General features: G+C 47.9%; 1 protein-coding gene across 1 annotated transcript; it reads right to left on the bottom strand.

Annotated features, from left to right (window-relative positions):
- Nucleotides 1-27,272, bottom strand: LOC147113169 (nuclear valosin-containing protein-like). Its single transcript, XM_085998251.1, has 5 exons — nt 27,059-27,272; nt 11,062-11,174; nt 5,206-5,276; nt 2,437-2,489; nt 1-89 (listed from the first exon to the last, which is right to left on the bottom strand). The coding sequence occupies exons 2-5, from the start codon at nt 11,116-11,118 to the stop codon at nt 1-3; spliced, it is 270 nt and encodes an 89-aa protein (XP_085854377.1). The 5' UTR covers nt 11,119-11,174; nt 27,059-27,272.
- Nucleotides 27,273-27,992: the final 720 nt, after the last annotated feature.

Genomic DNA, 27,992 nt, shown 5'->3' with positions numbered 1-27,992 from the left:
CTACCCATCGTCCTCATGGTTCTGCCGAGCCCGTTTCGTGAGATGCTCCGCTTCAAAGTCCGGGATTTCACTCCTAATCAATCGGAACACTGCAGAAACAGGACACACAGGTCAGGCAGGGAACCAGTAAAAAAACACACTAAATGACTGGGAACCCGAGGCGCCACTGCAAACAATGGCGTGATTTGGTTTAAGTTCAAGTTCGTCTGCCAATTTGTTTGGCTGAATTTTAGGACAAGACAGTTTCTGGTCTCACACGGTCACTAACTGATTGGGGAATGGGGAAGCAGCTGCTCAATGGATCGTGGGTAAACCCACTTTAACAATTGGCATTTATAGAACGCCTTTAACGTAATAAAATATCCTAACGCGCTTCACAAGGGCGTCATCAAACAGTATTTGACACCGAGCCACATGAGATATTAGGACAGAAGAGGTCAGTTTTGAGGAGCGTCATAAAGGAGGAGAGAGGCGGAGAGGTTTTGGGGGGGGGGGGGGGGGGGGGTGGGGGGAGAATTCCAGAGCTTAGGGCCCAGGCAGCTGAAGGCACGGCCGCCAATGGTGGAGCGATTAAAAATCGGCAGGGTGCGCACACTCTGCAAGGCTCAGATCCTAGGCTTGATGCCTGGCCTGGGCTGGTTAAGCTGTCTCAGCCAAGGCAAGGGGGCACTACAAATAAACTAATATTGAATCAGGGACAGGGACTCAATAAAATTAACATAGCTATAATAACAGTAATGAAGAAACTAATGGCACTGAGGTGTGACAAATCCCCGGGACCTGATGGTTTCCATCCCAGGGTTCTAAAGGAAGTAGGTGAGCACATTGCAGATGCCCTAACTATAATCTTCCAGAGTTCTCTAGATTCAGTTCTCTCGATTCAGTCACTCCGCTATGAGAGAGGGAAACCAGGGAATTATAGACCAGTTAGCCCAACATCTGTTGTCAGGAAATTGCTAGAGTCTATAATTAAGGAGAGGGTGACTGAACACCTCGAAAATTTTCAGTTGATCAGAGAGAGCCAGCATGGATTTGTGAAAGGTAGGTCACGCCTGACAAATCTGATTGAATTTTTTGAAGAGGTGACTAAAGTAGTGGACAGGGGAATGACTATGGATGTTATTTATATGGACTTCCAGAAGGCTTTTGATAAAGTCCCACATAAGAGACTGTTATCTAAGCTAGAAGCCGATGACACAAAGATAGGCAGCATTGTAGATGACAGCATAAAATTGCTAGGGGATATTGATAGATTAAGTGAATGGGCAAAACTGTGGCAAATGGATTTCAATGTAAGCCAATGCGAGTTCATCCACTTTGGACCTAAAAAGGATAGAACAGGGTACTTTCTAAATAGTGCTAAAAACATGTCCAAAGAGATTTGGGGGTTCAGGTCCACAGATCATTAAAATGTCATGAACATTAAAATAATTAAAAAGGCTAATGGAATGCTAACCTTTATATCTCGAGGACTAGAATACAAGGGGGTAGAAGTTATGCTGCTGCTGTACAAAACCCTGGTTAGACCACACCTGGAGCACTGTGAGCAGTTCTGGGCACCACACCTTAGGAAGGAGATATTGGCCTTGGAGGGAGTGCAGCGTAGGTTTACCAGAATGACACCCAGACTCCAGGGGTTAAGTTACGAGGAGAGATTACACAAATTAGGGGTGTATGCCCTAGAATTTAGAAGGTTAAGGGGTGATCTGATCGAAGTTTTCAGGATATTAAGGGGAACAGATAGGGTCGATAGAGAGAAACTATCTCTGCTGGTTGGGGAGTCTAGGACTAGGGGGCAGTGTCTAAAAATTAGAGCCAGACCTTTCAGGAGTGAAATTAGGAAACACTTCTACACACAAAGGGTGGTAGAAGTTTGGAACTCTCTTCCTCAACTGGCAATTGATGCTGGATCAATTGTTAATTTAAAATTGGAGATTGATAGATTTTTGTTAACCAAATGTATTAAGGAATATGGGGCAAAGGCAGGTATATGGAGTTAGGTTGCAGGTCAGCCATGATCTCATTGAATGGTGGAACAGGCTTGAGGGGCTGAATGGCCTGCTCCTGTTCCTGTGTTCCTTTGGCCTCAGTTGCCTTTGGGCAGGAGGAGAGGTTCGATCAGCATGGGTTCACGCTGTTCACAATCCAGTGACCCTGCTGGGAGTACGTGCGAGGGGGCAGCCCCTCCCCCACCCGAGCAGGTCAACCCTGATTGGCTCAGCTCACACACAGAGCAAGCAGCGAGGGTAGAAGATGGCCGCCCACCTCTGCGAAACTCAGCTCCTCTGGGAGATGGGCAGAGGAAATTTAAACTAACCCATCGGGAAGCATCGCTATCCTGCCCCAAAGTGCTCCCTGTTCCTGAGCCTGCCGGTTGTGCCTTGTCCGTCTGACGCAGCAAGGCCCTTCCAGCACTCGATGGGACGTCTGACTCACCTTTATCCACCTGGATCCTGAAGGCGTTCCTCTTCCTGCGGCCATAGTCCGAGCTATTGGTGGGGGAGGGAAGAAGAGTAACATTTACACCGTCCGAAAGCTCACATTGGAAACAGAGGTCAAATAACCTAACAGAAATAGCTTTGCGCTAAAATTATGTCTCAAAAACATTGAGACTCTGGATAGACAAACATAAGAATTAGGAGCAGGAGTAGGCCATTCGGCCCCTCGAGCCTGCTCTGCCATGCAATAAGATTATGGCCGATCTTTGACCTCAACTCCACCTTCCTGCACAATCCCCATATCCCTTGATATTCCCCATGACTCCAAAAATTTATATCTGTCTTGAATATACTCATCGACTGAGTATCCACAGCCCTCTGGGGTAGAGAATTCTAAAGATCCACCACCCTCTGAGTGAAGAAATTTCTCCTCATCAGAGTCCTAAATGGCCAACCCCCTATGAGGAAAAACTTTTTTACGCAGCGAGTGGTTAGGATCTGGAATGCACTGCCTGAAAGGGTGATGGAGGCAGACTCAATCACGGCTTTCGAAAGGGAGTTGGATAAGTACCTGAAAGAAAAAAATTTGCAGGGCTACGGGGAAAAGGTGGGGGAGTGGGACGAGCGGAGGTGCTCTTGAAGAGAGCCGGCATGGGCTCAACGGGTCGAACGGCCTTCTTCAGTGCTGTAACCATTCTATGATTCTAATCTGTCCTCAGCCAACCCACTCATCCCAGGAATCAATCTAGTGAACCTTTGTTGCACCCCCTCGAAGGCAAGTATCTCCTTTCTCAGATAAGGAGACCAAAACTGTACACAATACTCCAGGTTTGGTCTCACCAAAGCCCAACTTAATTGCAGACTTCCTTACTCTTATACCCCAACCCCCTTGCAATAAATAAAGGCTAACATACCATTTGCCTTTCCTAATTGCTTGGTGAAAGAGGCCACAAGCAACAGTGGCAAATGTACAGGTCAGTAACAAGATAGTCTATCAGGTTCAGTGTTACTCCTGTAAGTGGACCTCGCGTCCCCTACGACCTGGAGTGCACCTTTGCTGCCCAGTAACACACAATAGCGTGACCCAGGGAAGGTAATGGTAGATGCCCACAGTGCACTGTGCTGGTTACAATGATCACGCTCGTGCACCACATGTCTTATCCTTTCGTCTCAAGGCTTTCGTCCGACACCAGGCCAATTGTGAACTAATAAACTGGTTTATTTTATACAAAATATAGGAATGAACAGAGTCCAGTTTTTAACAATAGGATTCATGACATTTGCTATCGCGCCTCGCAACATGAAAATAATAAGACAGCCCCTCTCCACCGTGTTCTAGGCTAAACTCACCCACGGTGAACTGGCATTAACCCTTCCTCTTACAGGCTGTGGATGCTCAATGCCCAGCCTCCCTCTGGCTGTCGCAGCCTGACATCTCCAGAGAGATTGGAGAAACAGCTGACCTCTGACCGCCCTCCCCCCCGCTCTATGGCAAGGGCACGTTCACCAAGTTGTTCAGCTCATCAGTGTCAGCTGTAGCTCAGTTGGTAGCACACTCGCCACCGCGTCAGAAGGTTGTGGGTTCAAGTCCCACTCCAGGGACTGGAGCACAATAATCCAGGCTGGCACTCCAGTGCAGTGCTGAGGGAGTGCTGCACTGTCGGGAGGTGCCGTCTTTCAGATGAGAACTTAAATTGGGACCCCATCTGCTCTGTCGGGTGATCCCACGGCACTATTTCAAAGAAGAGCAGTGGAGTTCTCCCCGGTGTCCTGCCAATATTTATCCCTCAATCAACATCACAAAAACAGATTATCTGGTCATTATCACATTGCCGTTTGTGGGAGCTTGCTGTGCGCAAACTGGCTGCTGTGTTTCCTACATTATAACAGTGACTACACTTCAAAAGTATGGCAACACAGCGCACTGAATGGAAAACCTGTTCTAGCATTAAAGGTGTGAACACCTCTGGGTTTTGCTCAGTGGCTTCTTATTGGCTCAGAACTCGGCAAAAATAAGCTGTTTGAATGGGCATGTTATTTCCCCTCAGGATAGCAAATGAAATTTCCAAACCAGTGTCTACAGGTTTTAAATGTTGCATCACAAGAGCTTGCTGGAACTGTGACCCTTTATAAACTGAACTCTGTTTTATCGCAGTAACCGGAGTTCAGTTTATAAAGGGTCACAGTTCCAGCAAGCTCTTGTGATGCAACATTTAAAACCTGTAGACACTGGTTCGGAGGCGGGGGCGACCCCGTGCTACCACTGAGCCAAGCTGACGCAACTGGTAATAACTGCAGCCACATTGTAGACAGCTGTGCATCAGGAAAGTGCACACACACATTCAACACCTGGATCATTGTACAGTGGGGGACAGGGCGGGACGGGACGGGGCAGGACGGGACGGGGCAGGACGGGACGGGAGGCTCATCGATTCAACACAAAGGAGAGCTTCCCAAAGTTGTTGGGTTACCAGGCAAGGCACAGAAAACAACCAACCAGACACTCCACAGTATCGCATTTAAATGGCCACCAATAAAGCTCAACAGTGAAGGGAGGAAGAAAGAGGTATGGGAGGGAAGCGAGACAGGGGAAGGAGGGGCTATTGAGAGACCTCACACTCAACACACTTGCCCAGATCATCTGTACAAATGCTTACTGATCCCAGCTTAGCTCAGCTAACAGCGCAAACCAGGGACTGGATCTCGGACTCTGGTGATCTCTATCGCCACATCCGACAATACATCGACCTACCAACCCGGGACTCACCTGTACAATCGCTGTAGGTCAGAAGCCAGAGTTCCAATATCCACATACTGACTGCTACTATTACTCAGATACTGCAAGAGAGAGAGAGCGTGGGGGAATGTTAAAATATTAACACAGAGATCTCACTACTCACACCCCTCACCCCAACACCCCAACCACCTCCCATCCCCTCGCCCCAACCATCTCCCCTTGCCCCCCAGCCCGCTACCCCCCACCTCCCGCCAACCCACTCCCCAACCATCTCCCCTTCTCCCCCAGCGCACTCCCCGCAAAACCTGCTCCCCTCGCCTCCCGCCAACTCACTCCCCAACCATCTCCCCTTCTCCCCTAGCCCGCTCCCCCCAAACCTGCTCCCCTCGCCTCAACCCGCCCCCCAACCATCTCCCCTTCCCCCCAGCCCGCTCCCCAGAAAACAGCTCCCCCCACCCCCCGTCAACCCGTTCCCCAACCATCTCCCCTTCCACCCAGCCCGCTCCCCCCAAACCTGCTCCCCTCACCCCAACCCGCTCCCCAACCATCTCCCCTTCCCCCCAGCCCGCTCCCCCCAAACCTGCTCCCCTCGCCTCAACCTGCCCCCCAACCATCTCCCCTTCCACCCAGCCCGCTCCCCCCAAACCTGCTCCCCTCACCCCAACCCGCTCCCCAACCATCTCCCCTTCCACCCAGCCCGCTCCCCCCAAACCTGCTCCCCTCGCCTCAACCTGCCCCCCAACCATCTCCCCTTCCCCCCAGCCCGCTCCCCCCAAACCTGCTCCCCTCGCCTCAACCTGCCCCCCAACCATCTCCCCTTCCCCCCAGCCCGCTCCCCAGAAAACAGCTCCACCCACCCCCCGTCAACCCGTTCCCCAACCATCTCCCCTTCCACCCAGCCCGCTCCCCCCAAACCTGCTCCCCTCACCCCAACCCGCTCCCCAACCATCTCCCCTTCCCCCCAGCCCGCTCCCCCCAAACCTGCTCCCCTCGCCTCAACCTGCCCCCCAACCATCTCCCCTTCCCCCCAGCCCGCTCCCCAGAAAACAGCTCCCCTCGCCTCCCGCCAACCCACTCCCCATCTCCCCTCCCGAGCCCGCTCCCCCCAAACCTGCTCCCCTCGCCTCAACCCACCCCCCAACTATCTCCCCTTCCCCCCGAGCCCGCTCCCCCCAAACCTGCTCCCCTTGCCTCCCGCCAACCCATTCCCCATCTCCCCTCCCGAGCCCGCTCCCCCCAAACCTGCTCCCCTCGCCCCAACCATCTCCCCTTCCCCCCCAGCCCGCTCCCTCCAAACCTGCTACCCTCGCCTCCCGCCAACCCACTCCCCAACCATCTCCCCTAGCCCGCTCCCCCCAAACATGCTCCCCTTGCCCCAACTATCCCCCCTCCCCCCTAGCCCGCTCCGCCTAAACCTGCTACCCTCGCCTCCCGCCAACCCACTCCCCTTCCCCCCTAGTCCGCTCCCCCCAAACATGCTCCCCTTGCCCCAACTCACTCCCCAACCATCTCCCCTTCCCCCTAGCCCGCTCCGCCTAAACCTGCTCCCCTCGCCCCAACCCATTCCCCAACCGTCCCTCCTCCCCCCTCGCCGGCTCCGCCCAAACCTGCTCCCCTCCCCCACCATCCCCTCGCCCAAACCTGCTCCCCTTGCCCCAACTCACTCCCCAGCCAACCCCCCTCGCCCGCTCCGCCCAAACCTGCTCCCCTCCCCTCCCCCCAACCATCTCCCCTTCCCCCCAGCCCGCTCCGCCCAAACCTGCTCCCCTCGCCTCCCCCCAACCATCTCCCCTTCCCCCCAGCCCGCTCCGCCCAAACCTGCTTCCCTCGCCTCCCCCCAACCATCTCCCCTTCCCCCCAGCCCGCTCCGCCCAAACCTGCTCCCCTCGCCTCCCCCCAACCATCTCCCCTTCCCCCCAGTCAGCTCCCCCAAACCTGCTCCCCTCGCCCCAACCCACTCCCCAACCATCCCCCCTAGCCTGCTCCGCCCAAACCTGCTCCCCTCGCCCCAACCCACTCCCCAACCATCCCCCCTAGCCTGCTCCGCCCAAACCTGCTCCCCTCCCCCCAACCCACTCCCCAACCATCCCCCCTAGCCTGCTCCGCCCAAACCTGCTCCCCTCCCCCCAACCATTCCCCCTCGCCCAAACCTGCTCCCCTTGCCCCAACTCACTCCCCAGCCATCCCCCCTCCCTCCTAGCCCGCTCCGCCCAAACCTGCTCCCCTCCCCTTCCCCCCTAGTCCGCTCCCCCCAAACCTGCTCCCCTCGCCCCAACTCACTCCCCACCCATCCCCCCCCTCGCCCGCTCCGCCCAAACCAGCTCCCCTCCCCCCAACCCACTCCCCAACCATCTCCCCCTCCCCACCTAGCCCGCTCCCCACGCCTCCCGCCAATCCACTCCCCAACCATCTCCCCTTCCCAAGCCCGCTCCACCCAAACCTGCTCCCCTCGCTTCGACCAGCTCCCCAACCATCTCCCCTTCCCCCCAAACCAGCTCCCCCAAAACCTGCTCCATTTCCCCCCCAGCCCGCTCCCCCACCATCTGGAGGGATTTATGAAAAGGAAATCGTGTTTGACAAACCTACTGGAGTTTTTTGAGGATGTAACTGGTAGAATAGATCAGGGAGAATCAGTGCATGTGGTGTATTTGGATTTTCAGAAGGCCTTTGATAAAGTCCCACATAAGAGGTTAGTGTGCAAAATTAAAGCACATGGAATTGCAGTATAATTTGGACAGGGGTGATTGGGCAGAAGCATGGCAGATGCAGTATAATGTGGATAAATGCGAGCTTATCCACTTTGGTGGCAAAAACAGGAAGGCAGATTATCTGAACGGCAATAGATTGGGAAAAGGGGAAGTGCAACGAGGCCTGGATGTCCGTGTGTACCAGTCGCTGAAGGTAAGCATGCAGGTGCAGCAGGCGGTTAAGGCGGCAAATGGTATGTTGGCCTTCGTAGCAAGAGGGTTCGAGTACAGGAACAAGGATGTCTTGCTGCAGTTGTACAGGGCCTTGGTGAGACCACACCTTGAGTATTGTGTGCAGTTTTGGTCGCCTTACCTGAGGAAGGATGTTCTTGCCATGGAAGGAGTGCAGCGAAGATTCACCAGGCTGATACCTGGGATGGCAGGAATGACGTATGAGGAGAGATTGTGTCGATTGGGCTTATACTCACTGGAGTTTAGAAGATTGAGAGGGGATCTCATCGAAACCTATAAAATTCTGTCAGGCCTGGACAGACTAGATGCAGGAAGGATGTTCCCGATGGCCGGGGAGTCCAAAACCAGGGGTCACAGTCTAAGGATAAGGGGTAAGCCATTTAGGACTGAGATGAGGAGGAATTTCTTCACCCAGAGAGTGGTGAACCTGTGGAATTCTCTACCACAGAAGGCAGTGGAGGCCAATTCATTAAACAAAATATATTCAAGAAGGAGTTAGATATATTTCTTAAGGCTAAAGGGATCAAGGGATATGGGGAGAAAGCAGGGACAGGGTACAGAATTTGGATGATCAGCCATGATCTCATTGAATGGTGGAGCAGGCTCGAGGGGCCGAATGGCCTACTCCTGCTCCTATCTTCTATGTTTCTATATACTGGCATGGATTGAAAATTGGTTAACAGACAGGAAACAGAGAGTAGGAACAAATGGGTCTTTTTCGGGGTGGCAGGCGGTGACTCGTGGGGTTCCGCAGGGACCAGTGCTTGGGCCTCAGCTATTCACAATATATATCAATGATTTGGATGAGAGAACCAAATGTAATTCTTCTTCTTAGGCAGTCCCTCGAAACCGAGGATGACTTGTTTCCACATTAAAAATGTGTTCTCAGGTGACTGATGAGTCCAATGCGGGACCTACAGTCTCTGTCACAGGTGGGGCAGATGGTGGTTGAAGGGGCGGGTGGGTGGGGTGCTTGGGTTGACATGCGCTCCTTCCGCTTGCTCCCGGCGAAGAGACTCGAGGTGTTCGGCGCCTTTCCAGATGCTTCTCCTCCACTTTGTGCGGTCTTGGGCCAGGGATTCCCAGGTGTCAGTGGGGATGTTGCACTTAGAAGGAGGCTTTGAGTGTCCTTGAAGCATTTCCTCTGCCCACCTGGGGTTCTCTTGCCATGTCGGAGCTTCGAGTAGAGCGCTTGTTTTGGGAGTCTCGTATCGGTCATGCGGACGATGTGACCCGTCCATCGGAGCTGATCGAGCGTGGTCAAAGCTTCGATGCTGGGGATGTTGGCCTGAGCGAGAGCACTGACGTCGGTGCGCCTATCCTGCCAATGGATTTGCAGGATCTTGCGGAGGCAGCGTTGGTGGTACCTCTCCAGTGCTTTGAGGTGCCTGCTGTACATGGTCCATGTCTCTGAAGCATACAGCAGGGTAGGTATCACTGCTGCTCTGTAGACCATGAGCTTAGTGCCGGGTTTGAGGTCCTGGTCTTCAAACACTCTCTTCCTCAGGCGACCGAAGGCTGCACTGGCACACTGAAGGCGGTGTTGGACGGCTTCATCGACGTCTGCCCTTGTTGAAAGTGGTCCACGTTGTCCAAGGCCTTGTCGTGGGTTTTGATAATCGGGGGGGCAGTACTGTGTGGCGGGGGCAGGTTGGTAGAGGACCTTTGGCTTACGGATGTTTAGTGCAAGGCCTATGCTCTCGTACGCTTCAGTGAAGGTGTTGACAATGGTTTGGAATTCGACCTCCGAGTGAGCGTCGTCCGCATACGGTAATTCGACGACAGAGGATGGGACGACCTTGGATCTGGGCTGTAATATTTCCAAGTTTGCTGACGACACTAAACTAGGTGGGATTGTGAGTTGTGAGGAGGATGCAAAGAGGCTTCAAGGCGATTTAGACAAGTTGAGTGAGTGGGCAAATACATGGCAGATGCAGTATAACGTGGATAAATGTGAAGTTATCCACTTCAGTAGGAAAAACAGAAAGGCAGAGTATTATTTAAATAGTGCTAGATTTGAAAATATTGATGTACAAAGGGACCTGGGTGTCCTTGTACACCAGTCACTGAAAGCAAACATGCAGGTGCAGCAAGCAGTTAGGAAGGCAAATGATATGTTGGCCTTCATTGCAAGAGGATTTGAGTACAGGAGCAAGGATGTCTTACTACAGTTATACAGGGCCTTGGTGAGACCACACCTGGAGTACTGTGTGCAGTTTTGGTCTCCTTACCTAAGAAAGGATATACTTGCCATAGAGGGAGTGCAGCGAAGGTTCACCAGACTGATTCCTGGGATGGCAGGACTGTCGTATGAGGAGAGATTGGGTCGACTAGACCTGTATTCACTGGAGTTTAGAAGAATGAGAGGGGATCTTATTGAAAAGTATAAAATTCTGACACGGCTAGACAGACTGGATGCAGGGAGGATATATCCCCTGGCTGGGGGTTTAGAACGAAGGGTCACAGTCTCAGGATACAGGGTAGGACATTTAGGACTGAGATGAGGAGAAATTTCTTCACTCGGGGGCGGTGAACCTGTGGAATTCTCAACCACAGAAGGCTGTGGAGACCAAGTCACTGAATATATTTAAGAAGGAGATGAATAGATTTCTAGACACAAGGCATCAAGGGGTATGGGGAGAGAGTGGGAATATGGTATTGAGATAGAGGATCAGCCACGATCATATTGAATGGCGGAGCAGGCTCGAAGGGCCAAATGGCCTACTACTGCTCCTATTTTTCTAACTCCCCTCCCCGCTTCCCCAACCCGCTCTCCTCCCCTCCAAACCACTCCCTCACAAACCCACTCCACCCACAGCCCCCACCCCAACCATCTCCCCTCCCCAGCATGCTTCCTCATTTAATTCATTATATTACCACATTTATCTGTTTAACTCATCATAATCTCTCATTTACTGATTCTACGTAATTATAAGCACACACTTACCTGTTTAACTCTGTGCTTCAGTCGAGTATCTACGAGATAGCCACCTCGGTTCTTCATAGCCTAGCAGTCCCACTTTTTCACCATAAAGACACTCGTCAACAGTCCCACTCTACCTGGAATTATGGATATCCACAGATTTGTCCCATGTTGACTGACATGATAATCACACATATACAAAATCGGCACAGACTTCCTCTTAACTATATACACTCGCATAGACATACACACATATACATCTGCTCCAGCCCTGTACAGCACACAGTAACACACTAGGAGTTGCTCTGGTCCAGTCCTGTACAGCACACAGTAACACACTCGGAGTTGCTCTGTTCCTGTACAGCACACAGTAACACACTAGGAGTTGCTCTAGTCCAGCCCTGTACAGCACACAGTAACACACTAGGAGTTGCTCTGGTCCAGTCCTGTACAGCACACAGTAACACACTAGGAGTTGCTCTGCTCCTGTACAGCACACAGTAACACACTCGGAGTTGCTCTGGTCCAGTCCTGTACAGCACACAGTAACACACTAGGAGTTGCTCTGCTCCTGTACAGCACACAGTAACACACTAGGAGTTGCTCTGGTCCAGTCCTGTACAGCACACAGTAACACACTCGGAGTTGCTCTGCTCCTGTACAGCACACAGTAACACACTAGGAGTTGCTCTGGTCCAGTCCTGTACAGCACACAGTAACACACTAGGAGTTGCTCTGGTCCAGTCCTGTACAGCACACAGTAACACACTAGGAGATGCTCTGCTCCTGTACAGCACACAGTAACACACTAGGAGTTGCTCTGCTCCTGTACAGCACACAGTAACACACCAGGAGTTGCTCTGGTCCTGCACAGCACACAGTAACACACTAGAAGTTGCTCTAGTCCTGTACAGCACACAGTAACACACTCGGAGTTGCTCCAGTCCTGTACAGCACACAGTAACACACTAGGAGTTGCTCTGCTCCTGTACAGCACACAGTAACACACTCGGAGTTGCTCTGGTCCTGTACAGCACACAGTAACACACTAGGAATTGCTCTGCTCCTGTACAGCACACAGTAACACACTCGGAGTTGCTCTGGTCCTGTACAGCGCACAGTAACACACTCGGAGTTGCTCTGCTCCTGTACAGCACACAGTAACACACTCGGAGTTGCTCTGCTCCAGTCCTGTACAGCACACAGTAACACACTAGGAGTTGCTCTGCTCCTGCACAGCACACAGTAACACACTAGGAGTTGCTCTGGTCCAGTCCTGTACAGCACACAGTAACACACTAGGAGTTGCTCTGCTCCTGTACAGCACACAGTAACACACTAGGAGTTGCTCTGCTCCTGTACAGCACACAGTAACACACTAGGAGATGCTCTGGTCCAGTCCTGTACAGCACACAGTAACACACTAGGAGTTGCTCTGCTCCTGTACAGCACACAGTAACACACTAGGAGTTGCTCTGCTCCTGTACAGCACACAGTAACACACTAGGAGTTGCTCTGCTCCTGCACAGCACACAGTAACACACTAGGAGTTGCTCTGGTCCTGTACAGCACACAGTAACACACTCGGAGTTGCTCTGCTCCTGTACAGCACACAGTAACACACTCGGAGTTGCTCTGCTCCTGTACAGCACACAGTAACACACTAGGAGTTGCTCTGCTCCTGTACAGCACACAGTAACACACTAGGAGATGCTCTGGTCCAGTCCTGTACAGCACACAGTAACACACTAGGAGTTGCTCTGCTCCTGTACAGCACACAGTAACACACTAGGAGTTGCTCTGCTCCTGTACAGCACACAGTAACACACTCGGAGTTGCTCTGCTCCTGTACAGCACACAGTAACACACTAGGAGTTGCTCTGGTCCTGTACAGCACACAGTAACACACTAGGAGTTGCTCTGGTCCTGCACAGCACACAGTAACACACTCGGAGTTGCTCTGGTCCTGTACAGCACACAGTAACACACTAGGAGTTGCTCTGCTCCTGTACAGCACACAGTAACACACTAGGAGTTGCTCTGCTCCTGTACAGCACACAGTAACACACTAGGAGTTGCTCTGCTCCTGCACAGCACACAGTAACACACTCGGAGTTGCTCTGGTCCTGTACAGCACACAGTAACACACTAGGAGATGCTCTGGTCCAGTCCTGTACAGCACACAGTAACACACTAGGAGTTGCTCTGCTCCTGTACAGCACACAGTAACACACTAGGAGTTGCTCTGGTCCAGTCCTGTACAGCACACAGTAACACACTAGGAGTTGCTCTGGTCCAGTCCTGTACAGCACACAGTAACACACTAGGAGTTGCTCTGCTCCTGTACAGCACACAGTAACACACTAGGAGTTGCTCTGCTCCTGTACAGCACACAGTAACACACTCGGAGTTGCTCTGGTCCAGTCCTGTACAGCACACAGTAACACACTCGGAGTTGCTCTGCTCCTGTACAGCACACAGTAACACACTCGGAGTTGCTCTGCTCCTGTACAGCACACAGTAACACACTCGGAGTTGCTCTGGTCCTGTACAGCACACAGTAACACACTAGGAGTTGCTCTGGTCCTGTACAGCACACAGTAACACACTAGGAGTTGCTCTGGTCCAGTCCTGTACAGCACACAGTAACACACTAGGAGCTGCTCTGGTCCTGTACAGCACACAGTAACACACTAGGAGTTGCTCTGGTCCAGTCCTGTACAGCACACAGTAACACACTAGGAGTTGCTCTGCTCCTGTACAGCACACAGTAACACACTCGGAGTTGCTCTGGTCCTGTACAGCACACAGTAACACACTCGGAGTTGCTCTGCTCCTGTACAGCACACAGTAACACACTAGGAGTTGCTCTGGTCCAGTCCTGTACAGCACACAGTAACACACTAGGAGTTGCTCTGCTCCTGTACAGCACACAGTAACACACCAGGAGTTGCTCTGGTCCTGTACAGCACACAGTAACACACTAGGAGTTGCTCTGCTCCTGTACAGCACACAGTAACACACTAGGAGTTGCTCTGCTCCTGTACAGCACACAGTAACACACTAGGAGTTGCTCTGGTCCAGTCCTGTACAGCACACAGTAACACACTAGGAGATGCTCTGGTCCAGTCCTGTACAGCACACAGTAACACACTAGGAGATGCTCTGGTCCAGTCCTGTACAGCACACAGTAACACACTAGGAGTTGCTCTGGTCCAGTCCTGTACAGCACACAGTAACACACTAGGAGTTGCTCTGGTCCAGTCCTGTACAGCACACAGTAACACACTCGAAGTTGCTCTGCTCCTGTACAGCACACAGTAACACACTAGGAGTTGCTCTGGTCCAGTCCTGTACAGCACACAGTAACACACTAGGAGTTGCTCTAGTCCTGTACAGCACACAGTAACACACCAGGAGTTGCTCTGCTCCTGTACAGCACACAGTAACACACTAGGAGTTGTTCTGCTCCTGCACAGCACACAGTAACACACCAGGAGTTGCTCTGGTCCAGTCCTGTACAGCACACAGTAACACACTAGGAGTTGCTCTGCTCCTGTACAGCACACAGTAACACACTAGGAGATGCTCTGCTCCTGTACAGCACACAGTAACACATTAGGAGTTGCTCTGCTCCTGTACAGCACACAGTAACACACTAGGAGATGCTCTGCTCCTGTACAGCACACAGTAACACACTAGGAGTTGCTCTGCTCCTGTACAGCACACAGTAACACACTAGGAGATGCTCTGCTCCTGTACAGCACACAGTAACACACTAGGAGATGCTCTGCTCCTGTACAGCACACAGTAACACACTAGAAGTTGCTCTGGTCCAGTCCTGTACAGCACACAGTAACACACTCGGAGTTGTTCTGGTCTAGTCCTGTACAGCACACAGTAACACACTCGGAGTTGCTCTGCTCCTGTACAGCACACAGTAACACACTCGGAGTTGCTCTGGTCTAGTCCTGTACAGCACACAGTAACACACTCGGAGATGCTCTGCTCCTGTACAGCACACAGTAACACACGAGGAGTTGCTCTGCTCCTGTACAGCACACAGTAACACACGAGGAGTTGCTCTGGTCCTGTACAGCACACAGTAACACACGAGGAGTTGCTCTGGTCCTGTACAGCACACAGTAACACACTAGGAGTTGCTCTGCTCCTGTACAGCACACAGTAACACACTAGGAGTTGCTCTGCTCCTGTACAGCACACAGTAACACACTAGGAGTTGCTCTGCTCCTGCACAGCACACAGTAACACACTCGGAGTTGCTCTGGTCCTGTACAGCACACAGTAACACACTAGGAGATGCTCTGGTCCAGTCCTGTACAGCACACAGTAACACACTAGGAGTTGCTCTGCTCCTGTACAGCACACAGTAACACACTAGGAGTTGCTCTGGTCCAGTCCTGTACAGCACACAGTAACACACTAGGAGTTGCTCTGCTCCTGTACAGCACACAGTAACACACTAGGAGTTGCTCTGCTCCTGTACAGCACACAGTAACACACTCGGAGTTGCTCTGGTCCAGTCCTGTACAGCACACAGTAACACACTCGGAGTTGCTCTGCTCCTGTACAGCACACAGTAACACACTCGGAGTTGCTCTGCTCCTGTACAGCACACAGTAACACACTCGGAGTTGCTCTGGTCCTGTACAGCACACAGTAACACACTCGGAGTTGCTCTGGTCCTGTACAGCACACAGTAACACACTCGGAGTTGCTCTGGTCCAGTCCTGTACAGCACACAGTAACACACTAGGAGTTGCTCTGGTCCTGTACAGCACACAGTAACACACTAGGAGTTGCTCTGGTCCAGTCCTGTACAGCACACAGTAACACACTAGGAGCTGCTCTGGTCCTGTACAGCACACAGTAACACACTAGGAGTTGCTCTGGTCCAGTCCTGTACAGCACACAGTAACACACTAGGAGTTGCTCTGCTCCTGTACAGCACACAGTAACACACTCGGAGTTGCTCTGGTCCTGTACAGCACACAGTAACACACTCGGAGTTGCTCTGCTCCTGTACAGCACACAGTAACACACTAGGAGTTGCTCTGGTCCAGTCCTGTACAGCACACAGTAACACACTAGGAGTTGCTCTGCTCCTGTACAGCACACAGTAACACACCAGGAGTTGCTCTGGTCCTGTACAGCACACAGTAACACACTAGGAGTTGCTCTGCTCCTGTACAGCACACAGTAACACACTAGGAGTTGCTCTGCTCCTGTACAGCACACAGTAACACACTAGGAGTTGCTCTGGTCCAGTCCTGTACAGCACACAGTAACACACTAGGAGATGCTCTGGTCCAGTCCTGTACAGCACACAGTAACACACTAGGAGATGCTCTGGTCCAGTCCTGTACAGCACACAGTAACACACTAGGAGTTGCTCTGGTCCAGTCCTGTACAGCACACAGTAACACACTAGGAGTTGCTCTGGTCCAGTCCTGTACAGCACACAGTAACACACTCGAAGTTGCTCTGCTCCTGTACAGCACACAGTAACACACTAGGAGTTGCTCTGGTCCAGTCCTGTACAGCACACAGTAACACACTAGGAGTTGCTCTAGTCCTGTACAGCACACAGTAACACACCAGGAGTTGCTCTGCTCCTGTACAGCACACAGTAACACACTAGGAGTTGTTCTGCTCCTGCACAGCACACAGTAACACACCAGGAGTTGCTCTGGTCCAGTCCTGTACAGCACACAGTAACACACTAGGAGTTGCTCTGCTCCTGTACAGCACACAGTAACACACTAGGAGATGCTCTGCTCCTGTACAGCACACAGTAACACATTAGGAGTTGCTCTGCTCCTGTACAGCACACAGTAACACACTAGGAGATGCTCTGCTCCTGTACAGCACACAGTAACACACTAGGAGATGCTCTGCTCCTGTACAGCACACAGTAACACACTAGGAGATGCTCTGCTCCTGTACAGCACACAGTAACACACTAGAAGTTGCTCTGGTCCAGTCCTGTACAGCACACAGTAACACACTCGGAGTTGTTCTGGTCTAGTCCTGTACAGCACACAGTAACACACTCGGAGTTGCTCTGCTCCTGTACAGCACACAGTAACACACTCGGAGTTGCTCTGGTCTAGTCCTGTACAGCACACAGTAACACACTCGGAGATGCTCTGCTCCTGTACAGCACACAGTAACACACGAGGAGTTGCTCTGCTCCTGTACAGCACACAGTAACACACGAGGAGTTGCTCTGCTCCTGTACAGCACACAGTAACACACGAGGAGTTGCTCTGGTCCTGTACAGCACACAGTAACACACTAGGAGTTGCTCTGGTCCAGTCCTGTACAGCACACAGTAACACACGAGGAGTTGCTCTGGTCCTGTACAGCACACAGTAACACACTAGGAGTTGTTCTGCTCCTGTACAGCACACAGTAACACACTAGGAGTTGCTCTGCTCCTGTACAGCACACAGTAACACACTAGGAGCTGCTCTGGTCCAGTCCTGTACAGCACACAGTAACACACTAGGAGTTGCTCTGGTCCAGTCCTGTACAGCACACAGTAACACACCAGGAGTTGCTCTGGTCCAGTCCTGTACAGCACACAGTAACACACTAGGAGTTGCTCTAGTCCAGTCCTGTACAGCACACAGTAACACACTAGGAGTTGCTCTGGTCCTGTACAGCACACAGTAACACACTAGGAGTTGCTCTGGTCCAGTCCTGTACAGCACACAGTAACACACTAGGAGTTGCTCTGGTCCAGTCCTGTACAGCACACAGTAACACACTAGGAGTAGCTCTGGTCCTGTACAGCACACAGTAACACACCAGGAGTTGCTCTAGTCCTGTACAGCACACAGTAACACACCAGGAGTTGCTCTGCTCCTGTACAGCACACAGTCACACACTAGGAGTTGCTCTGCTCCTGTACAGCACACAGTAACACACTAGGAGTTGCTCTGCTCCTGTACAGCACACAGTAACACACGAGGAGTTGCTCTAGTCCTGTACAGCACACAGTAACACACTAGGAGTTGCTCTGCTCTAGTCCAGTACAGCACACAGTAACACACTAGGAGTTGCTCTGGTCCTGTACAGCACACAGTAACACACTAGGAGTTGCTCTGCTCCTGTACAGCACACAGTAACACACTAGGAGTTGCTCTGCTCCTGTACAGCACACAGTAACACACCAGGAGTTGCTCTGGTCCAGTCCTGTACAGCACACAGTAACACACTAGGAGATGCTCTGCTCCTGTACAGCACACAGTAACACACTAGGAGTTGTTCTGCTCCTGTACAGCACACAGTAACACACTAGGAGTTGTTCTGCTCCTGTACAGCACACAGTAACACACCAGGAGTTGCTCTGCTCTGCTCCTGTACAGCACACAGTAACACACTAGGAGTTGTTCTGCTCCTGTACAGCACACAGTAACACACTAGGAGTTGTTCTGCTCCTGTACAGCACACAGTAACACACCAGGAGTTGCTCTGCTCCAGTCCTGTACAGCACACAGTAACACACTAGGAGTTGCTCTGCTCCTGTACGGCACACAGTAACACACTCGGAGTTGCTCTGCTCCTGTACAGCACACAGTAACACACTAGGAGTTGCTCTGGTCCAGTCCTGTACAGCACACAGTAACACACTAGGAGTTGCTCTGCTCCTGTACAGCACACAGTAACACACTCGGAGTTGCTCTGGCCCAGTCCTGTACAGCACACAGTGACACACTAGGAGTTGCTCTGGTCCAGTCCTGTACAGCACACAGTAACACACTCGGAGTTGTTCTGCTCCTGTACAGCACACAGTAACACACTAGGAGTTGCTCTGGTCCTGTACAGCACACGGTAACACACTCGGAGTTGCTCTGGTCCAGTCCTGTACAGCACACAGTAACACACTCGGAGTTGCTCTGCTCCTGTACAGCACACAGTAACACACTAGGATTTGCTCGGCTCCTGTACAGCACACAGTAACACACTAGGAGTTGCTCTGGTCCAGTCCTGTACAGCACACAGTAACACACTCGGAGTTGCTCTGCTCCTGTACAGCACACAGTAACACACGAGGAGTTGCTCGGCTCCTGTACAGCACACAGTAACACACGAGGAGTTGCTCGGCTCCTGTACAGCACACAGTAACACACTAGGAGTTGCTCTGGTCCTGTACAGCACACAGTAACACACTAGGAGTTGCTCTGCTCCTGTACAGCACACAGTAACACACTAGGATTTGCTCTGCTCCTGTACAGCACACAGTAACACACTCGGAGTTGCTCTGGTCCTGTACAGCACACAGTAACACACTCGGAGTTGCTCTGCTCCTGTACAGCACACAGTAACACACGAGGAGTTGCTCTGCTCCTGTACAGCACACAGTAACACACTAGGAGTTGCTCTGCTCCTGTACAGCACACAGTAACACACTAGGAGTTGCTCTGCTCCTGTACAGCACACAGTAACACACTAGGAGTTGCTCTGGTCCAGTCCTGTACAGCACACAGTAACACACTAGGAGTTGCTCTGCTCCTGTACAGCACACAGTAACACACGAGGAGTTGCTCTGCTCCTGTACAGCACACAGTAACACACTAGGAGTTGCTCTGGTCCAGTCCTGTACAGCACACAGTAACACACTAGGAGTTGCTCTGGTCCAGTCCTGTACAGCACACAGTAACACACTAGGATTTGCTCTGCTCCAGTCCTGTACAGCACACAGTAACACACTTGGAGTTATTATTACACACTATGAGCTATGGATCTTGGGCTTCATAAATAGAGGTATTGAGTACAAAAGTGGAGAAGTTATGCTGAACCTTTATAAAGCGCTGGTTAGGCCACAACTGGAATATTTTGTCCAGTTCTGGTCACCACACATTAGGAAGGATGTGAAGGCCCTTGAGAGGGTGCAGAGGAGATTTACCAGAATGGTTCTGGGGATGGGGGATCTTAGCTCCAAGGACAGGTTGGAGAAGCTGGATTTGTTTTCATTAGAGCAAAGGAGGTTGCGGGGTGATTTGATAGAGGTGCACAAGATTATGACGGGTTTGGATAGGCTAGACGGGGAAAGGCTGTTTCCACTAGTTGATGGTACAAGGGCTAGGGGACACAGATTTAAGGTTTGGGGCAAGAGATACAGGGGGGATGTGAGGAAAAACTTTTTTACGCAGCGAGTGATGAGGACCTGGAACTCGCTGCTGACGGAAGTGGTGGAAGCGGAGACAGTCAATGTTTTCAAGGGGAGACTGGATAGGCACTTGAGGGAAATAAACTTGCAGGGCTACGGGGATAGAGCGAGGGAATGGGACTGACTGGATTGCTCTACAGAGAGCCGACATGGACTCGATGGGCCGAATGGCCTCCTTCTGTGCTGTTATGACTCTATGACTCGAAGTTATTATAATTACACTCTGAGGCTCTCCAGGTGAATCCCTGTGCACTCTGACATATTACCGCACTCGGTGAGCTATAATTACACTTTATAAGTTACTGAGTTATTATATATTACACTCTGAGCCTCTCCAGGTGAATCCCTCTGCACACTATGTGTTATTATCACACACTATGAGCTATAATTACACACTAAGTTAATATTACTGAGTTATTATAATTACACACTATAAGTTAATATTACTGAGTTATTATAATTACAGTCTGGGCCGCTCCAGGTGAATCCCTCCGCACTCTACGAGTTATTACCACACACTATGAGTTAGTACAAACCGGACGGTCTGCACCTGGGCAGGACCGGGACCGATGTCCTTGGGGGAGTGTTTGCTAGTGCTGTGGGGGAGGCTTTAAACTAAAATGGCAGGGGGTTGGGAACCTGAGCAGGGAGACAAAGGAAAGGGAAACAAGGATAGAAGCAAAAGACAGGAAGGAGAAAAACAAAGGTGGCAATCAGAGAAATCAAGGGTTTAAAACAAACATGGCCACAGTAAAAAATAATTCTAAAAGGTCTAAGAGCGTTAAAAAAACAAGCCTGAAGGCTTTGTGTCTTAATGCAAGGAGCATTCGTAATAAGGTGGATGAATTGGCTGCGTAAATAGAGGTAAATTAATACGATATGATTGGGATTACGGAAACATGGCTCCAGGGGGACCAAGGCTGGGAACTCAACATCCAGGGGTATTCAATATTCAGGAAAGATAGGCAAAAAGGAAAAGGAGGTGGGGTAGCATTGCTGGGTAAAGAGGCGATTAACACAATTGTAAGGAAGGATATTAGCTCTGATGATGTGGAATCTGTATGGGTAGAACTGAGAAATACCAAAGGGCAGAAAACATTAGTGGGAGTGGTGTATAGACCCCCAGACAGTAATGCAGAGGTTGGGGATGGCATTAAAAAGGGAAATTAGAGAAGCGTGCAATAAGGGCACAGCAGTCATCATGGGTGACTTTAATCTACATATAGATTGGGCCAACCAAATTAGTAACAATACTGTGGAGGAGGAATTCCTGGAGTGTTTACGAGATGGTTTCCTGGACCAATATGTCGAGGAACCAACTAGGGATCAGGCCATCTTAGACTGGGTATTATGCAATGAGAAAGGATTAATTAGCAATCGTGTTGTGCGAGGCCCCTTGGGTCGCAGCGATCATTATATGATCGAATTCTTCATTAAGATGGAGAGTGAAGTAGTTGCCTCAGAGACTAAGGTCCTGAATTTAAATAATGGGAACTATGATGGTATGAGACACGAGTTGGGTAGGATTGATTGGGTAATGTCACTCAAAGGGTTGACGGTGGATAGGCAATGGCAAACATTCAAAGATCGCATGGATGAACTACAGAATTTGTTTATCCCAGTTTGGCATAAAAATAAATCAAAAAAGGTGACTCAACCGTGGCTAACAAGGGAAATTAGGGATAACATAGGATCCAAAGAGAGGACATATAAATTGGCCAAAAAAAGCAGCAAACCTGAGGATTGGGAGCAGTTTAAATTCAGCAAAGGAGGACAAAGGGAATAATTAAGAGGGGGAAAATAGATTATGAAAGTAAGCTTGCAGGGAACATAAAAACTGACTGTAAAAGCTTTTATAGATATGTGAAGAGAAAAAGATTGGTGAATTCAAACGTAGGTCCCTTACAATCAGAATCAGGGGAATTTATAATGGGGAACAAAGAAATGGCAGACCAATTAAATACATATTTTGGTTCTATCTTCACAAAGGAGGACACAAATAACCTCCCAGAGATGTCGGGGAACATAGGGACTAATGAGAGGGAGGAACTGAAAGAAATCAGTATTTGTCGGGAAATGGTGTTGGGGAAGTTGATGGGATTGAAGGCCGATAAATCCCCAGGGCCTGATAATCTACATCCTAGGGTACTTAAGGAAGTGGCCCTGGAGATAGCAGATGCATTGCTGGTCATCTTCCAGAACTCGATAGACTCTGGAACAGTACCCATGGATTGGAGGGTAGCTAATGTTACCCCACTATTCAAAAAAGGTGGTAGAGAGAAAACAGGGAATTACAGACCGGTAAGCCTGACATCGGTAGTGGGGAAAATGCTAGAGTCCATTATAAAAGATGTAATAGCAGAGCACTTGGAAAAGAGTGACAGGATCGGACAAAGTCAACATGGATTTACAAAAGGTAAATCGTGCTTGACTAATCTACTGGAATTTTTTGAGGATGTAACTGGTAAAATAGATAAGGGAGAACCAGTGGATGTGGTGTATTTGGACTTTTAGAAGGCTTTCGATAAGGTCCCGCATAAGAGATTAGCGTGTAAAGTTAAGGCACATGGGATTGGGGGCAAGGTATTGACTTGGATAGAGAACTGGTTGGCAGACAGAAAGCAAAGAGTTGGAATAAACGGGTCTTTTTCCGAGTGGCAGGCAGTGACTAGTGGGGTACCGCAGGGATCGGTCCTTGGACCCCAGCTATTCACAATATATATTAATGATCTAGACGAGGGAACTAGAAGTAATATCTCCAAATTTGCAGACGACACAAAGCTGGGTGGGCGTGTGTGCTGTGAGGAGGATGTCGTGAAACTCCAGTATGATTTGAAGGCAGATTATTATTTGAATGGCAATAGATTGGGAGAAGGGGAAGTGCAACGAGACCTGGGTGTTCTTGTGCACCAGTCGCTGAAGGTAAGCATGCAGGTGCAGCAGGCGGTTAAGAAGGCAAATGGTATGTTGGCCTTCGTAGCGAGAGGGTTCGAGTACAGGATCAAAGATATCTTGCTGCAGTTGTACAGGGCCTTGGTGAGACCGCACCTTGAGTATTGTGTGCAGTTTTGGTCGCCTTATCTGAGGAAGGATGTTCTTGCCATGGAAGGAGTGCAGCGAAGATTCACCAGGCTGATACCTGGGATGGTAGGAATGACGTATGAGGAGAGAGTGTGTCGGTTGGGCTTATACTCACTGGAGTTTAGTAGATTGAGAGGGGATCTCATCGAAACCTATACAATTCTGTCAGGCCCAGACAGACTAGATGCAGGAAGGATGTTCCCGATGGCCGGGGAGTCCAGAACCAGGGGTCACAGTCTAAGGATAAGGGGTAAGCCATTTAGGACTGAGATGAGGAGGAATTTCTTCACCCAGAGAGTGGTGAACCTGTGGAATTCTCTGCCACAGAGGGCGGTGGAGGTCAGTTCATTAAATATATTCAAGAAGGAGTTGGATATATTTCTTAAGGCTAAAGGGGTCAAGGGATATGGGGAGAAGGCAGGGACAGGGTACTGAATTTGGATGATCAGCCATGATCTCATTGAATGGCAGAGCAGGCTCGAGGGGTCAAATGGCCTACTCCTGCTCCTATCTTCTATGTTTCTATGTCTGTTACCGCACACTATGAGTTAATATTACTGAGTTATTAGAATTACACTCTGAGCCTCTCCAGGTGAATCCCTGTGCACACTATGAGTTACTACCACACACTATGAGTTATCATCACACACTACGAGTTATTAGAATTACACACTAGAAGGTAATATTACTGAGTTATTATAATACACTCTAGAAGGTAATATTACTGAGTTATTATAATACACTCTAGAAGTTAATATTACTGAGTTATTAGAATTACACACGAAGTTAATATTACTGAGTTATTAGAATTACACACTAGAAGTTAATATTACTGACTTATTATAATACACTCTAGAAGGTAATATTACTGAGTTATTAGTAATATTAACTTCTAGAGTGTAATTATAACTCAGTAATATTAACTTCTAGAGTGTAATTCTGAGTTATTAGAATTACACTCTAGAAGTTAATATTACTGAGTTATTATAATACACTCTAGAAGTTATTACTGAGTTATTATAATTACACTCTAGAAGGTAATATTACTGAGTTATTAGAATTACACTCTAGAAGGTAATATTACTGGGTTATTATAATACACACTAGAAGGTAATATTACTGAGTTATTAGAATTACACTCTAGAAGGTAATATTACTGAGTTATTACAATACACTCTAGAAGGTAATATTACTGAGTTATTATAATACACTCTAGAAGGTAATATTACTGAGTTATTATAATACACTCTAGAAGGTAATATTACTGAGTTATTATAATACACTCTAGAAGGTAATATTACTGAGTTATTATAATACACTCTAGAAGTTAATATTACTGAGTTATTATAATACACTCTAGAAGTTAATATTACTGAGTTATTATAATACACACTAGAAGATAATATTACTGAGTTATTATAATACACTCTAGAAGTTAATATTACTGAGTTATTATAATTACACTCTAGAAGTTATTACTGAGTTATTAGAATTACACACTAGAAGTTAATATTACTGAGTTATTATAATACACTCTAGAAGGTAATATTACTGAGTTATTATAATACACTCTAGAAGGTAATATTACTGAGTTATTATAATACACTCCAGAAGGTAATATTACTGAGTTATTATAATACACTCTAGAAGGTAATATTACTGAGTTATTATAATACACTCTAGAAGGTAATATTACTGAGTTATTATAATTACACTCTAGAAGATAATATTACTGAGTTATTATAATACACACTAGAAGGTAATATTACTGAGTTATTATAATACACTCTAGAAGGTAATATTACTGAGTTATTATAATTACACTCTAGAAGGTAATATTACTGAGTTATTATAATACACTCTAGAAGGTAATATTACTGAGTTATTATAATTACACACTAGAAGGTAATATTACTGAGTTATTATAATACTCTAGAAGGTAATATTACTGAGTTATAATACTCTAGAAGTTAATATTACTGAGTTATTATAATTACACACTAGAAGTTAATATTACTGAGTTATTATAATTACACTCTAGAAGGTAATATTACTGAGTTATTATAATTACACTCTAGAAGTTAATATTACTGAGTTATTATAATACATACTAGAAGATAATATTACTGAGTTATTATAATACACTCTAGAAGGTAATATTACTGAGTTATTATAATACACTCTAGAAGGTAATATTACTGAGTTATTAGAATACACACTAGAAGTTAATATTACTGAGTTATTATAATACTCTAGAAGATAATATTACTGAGTTATTATAATACACTCTAGAAGGTAATATTACTGAGTTGTAATTACACTCTAGAAAGTAATATTACTGAGTTATTATAATACACTCTAGAAGGTAATATTACTGAGTTATTATAATACACTCTAGAAGATAATATTACTGCGTTATTATAATACACTCTAGAAGGTAATATTACTGAGTTATTATAATTACACTCTAGAAGATAATATTACTGAGTTATTATAATACACACTAGAAGGTAATATTACTGAGTTATTATAATACACTCTAGAAGGTAATATTACTGAGTTATTATAATTACACTCTAGAAGGTAATATTACTGAGTTATTATAATACACTCTAGAAGGTAATATTACTGAGTTATTATAATTACACACTAGAAGGTAATATTACTGAGTTATTATAATACTCTAGAAGGTAATATTACTGAGTTATTATAATACTCTAGAAGTTAATATTACTGAGTTATTATAATTACACACTAGAAGTTAATATTACTGAGTTATTATAATTACACTCTAGAAGGTAATATTACTGAGTTATTATAATTACACTCTAGAAGTTAATATTACTGAGTTATTATAATACATACTAGAAGATAATATTACTGAGTTATTATAATACACTCTAGAAGTTAATATTACTGAGTTATTATAATACTCTAGAAGATAATATTACTGAGTTATTATAATACACTCTAGAAGGTAATATTACTGAGTTGTAATTACACTCTAGAAAGTAATATTACTGAGTTATTATAATACACTCTAGAAGGTAATATTACTGAGTTATTATAATACACTCTAGAAGATAATATTACTGCGTTATTATAATACACTCTAGAAGGTAATATTACTGAGTTATAATACACTCTAGAAGGTAATATTACTGAGTTATTAGAATTACACTCTAGATGATAATATTACGGAGTTATTATAATTACACTCTAGAAGGTAATATTACTGAGTTATTATAATTACACTCCAGAAGTTAATATTACTGAGTTATTAGAATTACACTCTGAGCCTCTCCAGGTGAATCCCTGTGCACACTATGAGTTACTACCACACACTACGAGTTATCATCACACACTACGAGTTATTATAATTACACTCTAGAAGTTAATATTACTGAGTTATTAGAATTACACTCTGAGCCTCTCCAGGTGAATCCCTGTGCACACTATGAGTTACTACCCCACACTATGAGTTACTACCCCACACCACACTATGAGTTACTACCCCACACTGAGTTACTACCCCACACTATGAGTTACTACCCCACACCACACTATGAGTTACTACCCCACACTGAGTTACTACCCCACACTATATGAGTTACTACCCCACACTATGAGTTACTACCCCACACTACACTATGAGTTACTATAATTACACTCTAGAAGTTAATATTACTGAGTTATTATAATACACTCTAGAAGTTAATGTTACTGAGTTATTATAATTACACTCTGAGCCTCTCCAGGTGGAGCAGGTCCTTCCGCCGGTCCTCACACGGAGCTGTCCTTTGCAGCTGCCGCACGGAGCCGCTCCGAATATTAAAAGGTGAGTTAATCTTATTACAGTATAACAGGAGCGGAGCGCAGACTGCGGACTGCGGCTGCCTAGCGAAAGCCCAGCCTGAGCTTTGACTCTTTCCCCGTTTAACAGGCACTGCCCCAGCCAGCCCGCGCCGCTCTCTAATCAAACAACTTGATTGGTCGCTGGCTCGCTGCCGGAAACGGCGCACTCGCTCTTGGCGCAGCTTCCTGTGGGTGACCGGCGCCATTTTGATAAAGATGATTTCGTCTTAAATCCGGGTTTCAGTACCGCATAGTCTGCCATCTTCGTAAAGGAGAGTTCATTGTGTCTTAAAATTTTTTACCGCAGGCAGAGATTACAACATAAATTTAAAACAGAGCTGGATAAATATTTGAGGATATAAAAATAGATGAGGAAAGGATAGAGAAATGGGAATAGCGTAGATAACCCTGGTTGAACATGTAGTGTATGTGCCTTTAAGTCAGAACTACTTTTACAGCTCCTGTATACTGTAGTACCGGCAGTGACCACACCTGTATATAAGCTTTGCGCATGCCTCTGTACCCCCAGTCTTGAGACTACCCTCCTCCAGTAAAGACCTGTTTATTGTTAATGTACAGCATCCGTGTGATTATTTAATAACAGCATATCCACTGAACCACGGATCCAACAGAACAGTTAGCCCCCAACACAGGTACATGGGCCAAATGGCCCCCTACTGTGCTGTAAATTTCTGGTTCTACACCTTATTCAGTGCCTTTTCTGCGGCCTGCAGGAGTCTGTGTTTCACGTTTACATGGAGTGTGAGAGGTTGCAGCCCCTCTTTCACTACTTGAAGGGGCTGCTCCTCGATTTTTGGCT

The sequence above is a fragment of the Somniosus microcephalus genome, chromosome 9 (genome assembly GCF_052327205.1).
Source record: "Somniosus microcephalus isolate GS21.2 chromosome 9, FLI_Smic_1.0, whole genome shotgun sequence".
Classification (NCBI taxonomy): domain Eukaryota; kingdom Metazoa; phylum Chordata; class Chondrichthyes; order Squaliformes; family Somniosidae; genus Somniosus; species Somniosus microcephalus.
The sequence above is the reverse complement of the archived record's forward strand: the minus strand, read 5'-3'. Positions and strand labels throughout refer to the sequence as shown.

Excerpts from the sequence above, each read along its gene's own strand:
- LOC147113169 (XM_085998251.1), bottom strand. The coding sequence starts at position 11,118 with ATGAAGAACCGAGGTGGCTATCTCGTAGATACTCGACTGAAGCACAGA. Across the intron at positions 5,277-11,061 it reads TGAAGCACAGAGTTAAACAG|TATCTGAGTAATAGTAGCAG; the intron begins GTAAGTGTGTGC and ends TCTCTCTTGCAG. Across the intron at positions 90-2,436 it reads CAGGATCCAGGTGGATAAAG|TGTTCCGATTGATTAGGAGT; the intron begins GTGAGTCAGACG and ends CTGTTTCTGCAG.